General features: G+C 46.2%; 1 protein-coding gene across 2 annotated transcripts in view; it reads left to right on the top strand.

Moving 5' to 3' along the window:
- Positions 1–6,208, top strand: part of il12rb2l (interleukin 12 receptor, beta 2a, like) — a 23,827-nt gene extending 17,619 nt beyond the window's left edge. For both annotated transcript variants that reach the window (XM_056287512.1, XM_056287513.1), the window contains 6 exons: positions 171–275; positions 425–559; positions 1,946–2,107; positions 2,258–2,336; positions 3,540–3,630; positions 5,799–6,208. In XM_056287512.1, the coding sequence (XP_056143487.1) occupies positions 171–275; positions 425–559; positions 1,946–2,107; positions 2,258–2,336; positions 3,540–3,630; positions 5,799–6,197 (971 nt within the window). In that variant the 3' untranslated portion in view covers positions 6,198–6,208. The remainder of the gene's footprint in view (positions 1–170; positions 276–424; positions 560–1,945; positions 2,108–2,257; positions 2,337–3,539; positions 3,631–5,798) is intronic.
- The last annotated feature ends 812 nt before the right edge of the window (positions 6,209–7,020 follow it).

A 7,020-nucleotide genomic window follows, 5' to 3' on the forward strand; every position in this document is an offset into this window, starting at 1 on the left:
GCGGCCTGTCCAGGGTGTCTCCCGCCTGCCGCCCAATGACTGCTGGGATAGGCTCCAGCATTCCCATGACCCTGAGACCAGGATAAGCGGTTCAGATAATGGATGGATGGATGGAAATTTCAGCCCTGCATCACATTATCAGCAAGTGTTTTGTCTGTCTCCATCCATAGGGAACTATGAGAGTTACATTGGCTACAAAGTGTCACTGTTCGCCATGTCAAAAAAGGACGATAGCCACCAACTTTCCTCGGCGATTGGCTATGTCCTTCAGGGGAGTAAGTATTTCTGTAAACACTGTCTGCAGCTGCTCATATGGAAATCTTTATTTGTGACATTTTTGCTGATATTTTTGTCGTCGTGTTGATATTTTTATTAGACACTCCTAACCCGAGGGTCTTCTAACACTCTCCAAATTAATCCTTAGCCCCACCCGAAGTGCCTTCGTTTAAGGTGGATGCTATTGAGTCCACCTATGTCAACCTGTCTTGGGAGCCGATTCCGCTGCATCAGAGGAAAGGGGTGATTCTGGGCTACAAGATAGTGGTGGACAACCAGAAAGGTAGAGTACGAAAGTAGACCCTTGGAGTAAATATTCAAGGGCACATAATTGGGAAAGAAATTGAGGCATTATAGATGTTTGTTTCACTCTTGAATATCCGGTCTTTATGCACTTTTGATGTCATTTGTCAGAGTCTGAAGGCCGTTTCACATAACTAGATGGAACAATTAAAAATTGCATGTGCAAGGTCCGCAGTGGCGTAGCGGTCTAAGCATCGGTTTGGTGTCGATGCAGTTGCCCACTGGGGACTGGGGTTCGCGCCCCGGTCTCGTCAGATCCGACTATGGCCGGACTCGATGAAGCAGCAATCATTGGCAACGCTGTCTTCAGGAGGGGGGCGGAGTCGGCTTGTGTTCGTCATGTGAATGCGTCTCTGTGTGTGTCGGAAAAACAGTGGTTCGGCTTGGATTCGCCTTGTCACGAAAGTGGGGAGGCGCTTTCCTTCGAGACTGCCGGCCGGAGAGATGCAGTTGGCGAACGCATGCAATAGGAGGGTGGGTGTTTGAATTAAGATAGGGATCAATTGGCCACTAAATTGGGAGAAAAAGGGAAAAATCAGAAATAAATTAAAAAAAAAATTTGCATGTGTATGCATGTGTTTATTTAAACATATATTTAAATATACACATTGTACATGAATATATGAATATATATATTCATTCATATATTGATGAAGACAGGAAGGAATGGATGATCCGCTGTGGCAATCCCTAACGGGAGCAGCCGAAAGTAGTAGTAGTAGTATATATATATATATATATATATACAATTATTACAATTATTTATTCTAATTTAAAGAAATATTAGTCAACATGGAATTCATGTTTCGTAGAGAAAAGATTTATCAGAAATTTCTTCAACGAAGAAAGACAAGAACGGAGGAATTTATTTAACATTTTTTGATATCACTCTGATATCAGGACGGCACGGTGGCGCAGTGGTTAGCGCAGCGAGAAGGTCCTGGGTTCGAGCCCCGGGGTAGTCCAACCTTGGGGGTCGTCCTCTGTGTGGAGTTTGCATGTTCTCCCCGTGTCTGCGTGGGTTTCCTCCCACAGTCCAAAGACATGTAGGTCAGGTGACTCGGCCATACTAAATTGTCCCTAGGTGGGTGGGCGGGCCCTGTGATGGACTGACAGCCTGTCCAGGGTGTCTCCCCGCCTGCTGCCCAGTGACTGCTGGGATAGGCTCCAGCATCCCCGTGACCTTGAGAGCAGGATAAGCGGTTTGGCTAATGGATGGCTGGATATCACTGTCGATATTGTTAATTGTTGGGCCGGTGCAGAAGAACGCAGGTCCAAGCCTTTGTCACAGTGTAGTAGTACAAGTAGACATGTTTTGATATGTAAAAATTATTTTTTCTGATTATTCTCCGTCTTTCTGTCTCAGTGTACAACGTGAATGTGTCCCTGCAGCATGAAATTACGAAATTTCAGCTGGAGAATCTAAACCCAGGCCAGGACTATGAGGTGGAGATCAGGGCTGTGACCGCTGCGGGGTCAGGACTCAGTGCAATCGTTAGGTTCAAAACACAACAGCAACAACTCAGTGGTATGAAATCAGTCATTGGCTGGTCCTGTCAAACATATTCGATAAGATGTAGTTTGAAATCCTATGACATAATGAAAGACGTGAATGTATTTGGTTTACACATGTCATGCGCTACATATTATGAAAACTTTTTTTCTCTTTCTCACACAGGCTACAACATTGGGACAGTATTCGGCTCCATTGTTTCAGTTTTCTCTATAGTTATTGTCATATTCTTGATTTTTATGAGGTGAGACAATCTTGATCAAGTCTTTAACTGGCTGGGTGTTTCACATATATGAAACACAATTATGTTCTTCTATCCCACCACTGATTGATAAATATACTGTAAGATGTGGCTCGTCCCAATCATTCACAATACCTGGAACTACTATTACTACTACGCCGCCTACTACTACTACTACTACTACTACTAGTACTTTCGGCTGCTCCTGTTAGGGGTCGCCACAGCGAATCATCCGTTTCCATCTCTTCCTGTCTTCTGCATCTTCCTCTGTCACACCACCCACCTGCATGTCCTCCCTCACCACATCCATAAACCTCCTCTTTGGCCTTCCTCTTCTCCTCTTCCCTGGCAGCTCCATTTTCAGCATCCTTCTCCCAATATACCCAGCATCTCTCCTCCACACATGTCCAAACCATCTCAATCTCACCTCCCTTGCTTTGTCTCCAAACCGTCCAACCTGAGCTGTCTCTCTAATATACTCGTTCCTAATCCTGTCCTTCCTCATCACTCCCAATGAAAATCTTATCATCTTCATCTCTGCCACCTCCAGCTCCACCTCCTGTCTTTTCATCAGTGCCACTGTCTCCAAACCATACAACATAGCTGGTCTCACAACCATCTTGTAAACCTTCCCTTTAACTCTTACTGGTACCCTTCTGTCACACATCACTCCTGACACTCTTCTCCACCCACTCCACCCTGCCTGCACTCTCTTCTTCACCTCTCTACTGCACTCCCCGTTACTTTGGACAGTTGACCCCAAGTATTTAAACTCACACGCCTTTGTCACCTCTACTCCTTGCATCCTCACCATTCCACTGTCCTTCCTGTCATTCACACATAGGTATTCTGTCTTGCTCCTACTGGCTTTCATTCCTCTTCTCTCCAGTGCATACCTCCACCTCTCCAGGCTCTCCTCAACCTGCACCCTACTCTCACTGCAGATACCTGGAGCAATTTTACAAAAATAAGCAAACATCTTTATTTGAGTTGGTAGAATAAAGAGCAGAAACGAAAGCCTTCAACTTGAATGTCACTAGCTGGGCCATCGAATGAAATGCTGACATGGTCTCGAACGCTGCAGACAAAACATACAAATAGATTACTCCATCACTGAACACTTATGGTCTGTGTCTTGCTAAAACAGTCTGTCATTATACGCTTTAAGAGTATCCCTAATTTTGTCTTTTTTAATGTGTCGAGAAGTAAAGCTTGTCCCCTGATACCACTGGGCTACTGTGAGAAAGTGCCGGACCCTAGAAACAGCTCCGTGTTCCAACACATGACCACGTATCAGGTAAGAGACCGACCGACTGACTGACTAGTGATGCGCCGCTCAGGGTTTTTTAATACCCGCACCCACCCAACCTGTTACGGGAGCCACTCTGCCCTGCCCAACCCGCTAAAATATGCGTTAATTACCCACCCGAACCCGGCCCAACCTGCAAACCTCCAAAGTAAGTCTAGGCTACAGCAAAGTGGGCTGTGTTGCGCTACATCATGTTTGGGTTGCTTGCCCGGCATAATACACCGATGGCAACGCGTAGCCTGTTGTATATCAGCCTGGTAGAGTCTGGGTCTAGGCGACTAAATAAACAGACAAATTGTTCCAAACGGGGTTCTTTTTTGGAGGGGGGGATTTTTGTACTTGGCCAATTACCCTACTCTTCCCGGTCGCTGCTCCACCCCCTCTGCTGATCCGGGGAGGGCTGCAGACTACCACATGCCTCCTCCCATACATGTGGAGTCGCCAGCCTCTTCTTTTCACCTGACAGTGAGGAGTTTCACCAGGGGGGACGTAGTGCGTGGGAGTATCACGCTATTCCCCCCAGTCCCCACCCCCAAACAGGTGCCCTGACCGACCGACCGACCAGAGGAGGTGCTAGTGCAGTGACCAGGACACATACCCACATCCGGCTTCCCACCCGCAGACACGGCTAATTGTGTCTGTAGGGACGCCCGACCAAGCCGGAAGTAACACGGGGATTTGAACCAGCGATCCCTGTGTTGGTAGGCAACGGAATAGACCGCTATGCTACCTGGATGCCCCCCCGCCCCCAAACGGTGTTTTTTATTGTTGAGTATCAGCAAAACAAGTAACCTTTCATTAAAGACACGAACCGTCTGTCTTCCTCTCTCACTCACACACACACACACACACACACACACACACACACACACACACACACACACACACAATCCTCTTCTTTCTGACCAAAAAAAGTATTTTGGTGGTGTAAACAAAAGCTACGGATACCACTTGGGGAAAAAAACTTAGAGGTGCTTGTGTGCATGTGTGTGTGTGTGTTTGAGAGCGAGAGAGAGAGCAAGAGAGAGAGAATTTGAATTTAAAACAGCTCTTTATTAAACAGGAAATGACACATCTTTTGACAATATCAGCAAAGTCACTCCTTTACCATAACACATCCAACAAAAGAGCTCGTCTTCCATTTTGTTGAGTTGTAAGACAAGTTTAGTTTTAACAACAAACACACTTTACCATGACATATTTTAACAATCTGAGCATAGCAAAGTCACTCCTTCACAATAATCTGTCCGATAAAGACTTAATTTTCCATCACAGAACCGATTCCCATATCAGTTGAGAGAGAGAGAGAGAGAGAGAGAGAGAGAGAGAGAGAGAGAGAGAGAGAGAGAGAGAGAGAGAGAGAGAGAGAGAGAGAGAGAGAGATGGGGGGGTGGACTAGTAATGCATAGCCTAGCCTATAGCACGCAATGTTTCTGTAAGTTATTTATAACTTACTCGGAGCGCTGCTTTGTCACTTTTTGACCAGTCCTCCCGAACCTGTGATATTTACTAGCTAGCTTACCCGAACCCGCCCGACCCGCGGGCTGTGGGTCGACCCCCACGATAGAGTGTTTCGAGCCCCATTGGCTCCTGTATCTTATCTCAGAATAGGTTTTCTAACCGATCATGAATGATGATGTTGTTTTCTCACTGTGGACCTGTTGCAGGGCGGCATGGTGACGCGGTGGTTAGTGTGGTCGCCTCACAGCAAGAAGGTTCTGGGTTCGAGCCCCGGGATAGTCCAACCTTGGGGGTTGTCCCAGGTCGTCTTCTGTGTGGCGTTTTCATGCTCCGTTTTCCTCCCACAGTCCAAAGACATGTAGGTCAGGTGAATCGGCCATACTAAATTGCCCCTAAGTATGAATGTGTGTGTGTGTGTGTGTGTGTGTGTGTGTGTATGTGCCCTGTGTGACTGCCTGGCGGCCTGTTCAGGGTGTCTCCCTGCCTGCCGCCCAATGACTGCTGGGATAGGCTCCAGCATCCCTGCAACCCTGAGAGCAGGATAAGCGGTTCGGATGAAGGATGGATGGATGGATGGGTGGACCCGTTGCAGCCTTTCAGCTGATCATTGCCTCTCCCGTTTACAGTCACATGTCTAATAATGTAGCCTACATACTAATTGATTGTCTTTATTTCTGTGTGTGTTGTCCATGTAGATCAATGAATTCTCTTGGAACTGTGTTCCTAGTCTCGAACCCAATCTCCAAATCTCTTATTTGGAAGTCATGCAAATCCAGCCCCATACTCTGAAGTCCTGCCCAAGGAAAGCCTCTCATCTTGATGGAGTGACTGAGGAAGAGGCAGGAGATGAGTGCTCACATAAAGACAGAGAAAGGGGTCAAGTGGGAGTGGCTGCCAGTGAAGAAGAGTGGGAAAGGACAGAGCGGAGACATGGATTTGGAAGACAGGATTACAGCAAAATGATTGACTCCGAAGAAGAGAGGGATGAGGATGGGGAGGAGGAGAGGGATGATGATTTAAGCTCATCGGACAATGATCAGTCTTTCTCAGGTTACGAAACACATTTCATGCCCACTGCCTTAGAGGTACTATAATAACATTAATAAACTTGATTTGTATAGCTCCTTTCCTACATAAAATGTAGCTCAAAGTGCTTTACATTAAAAACATAGGAAGCAATATAACTCAACAACAATACAGATAAAATAAGTTAAAAACAATAAAACACAGACCTAGGCAAAAAAAATCATAGAGCAAGGCAAGAAATAAAAGCACAGTACAAGATAAAAAAATAAGAATAAAAAAACATAAAGTGGAATTAATTAAAAGCAAGAGCATAAAAATGGGTCTTGAGCTGTCTGTGAATGTTCTCATTCATCCAGGTCATGGTTATCCAAAGGAATTGAATTGAGTGCAACAGGACTTGGTATATATCCGTGAAGACGTTTCGCCTCTCATCCAAGAGGCTTCCTCAGTTCGTGCCTTTCTGACTAGACCAAGCTAGTCTGACTGGCTGCTGATGAGACTCAGATATTTATCCTCTTTGGAGTCGTTATCAGAGCTATCGATGTCCATGGCTCTTTGTGTTCTTATATTTGGCAACGCCCGTCGCTATCAGAGGTATTGATATGCGTGGCTCTTTGTGATCCGATGTTAAGCAGCGACGGTCGTTGGGGGCTGTTAGTTTCGACTTCGTTAGTGCTCCATTCAGTGGTCATGAGAGCCGTTGGAGCCGTTAGTGAGCGACTGTTGTTCTTGGAGGCTAGGCTTCTTGAGTCTCCTGGGTAGAGATGAAAGGACGGCGTTGTAAGTGGGAGATAGGTGGTGTCGCAGACCTCCTCCTCTGTTGAGGGATGGTTTTTCCAGTTTCACATAGATGGCTTCCTTCACCCCTCTTTCAAACCATCTATCTTCCCT

Source organism: Lampris incognitus, chromosome 10 (assembly GCF_029633865.1).
Source record: "Lampris incognitus isolate fLamInc1 chromosome 10, fLamInc1.hap2, whole genome shotgun sequence".
Classification (NCBI taxonomy): Eukaryota; Metazoa; Chordata; class Actinopteri; order Lampriformes; family Lampridae; genus Lampris; species Lampris incognitus.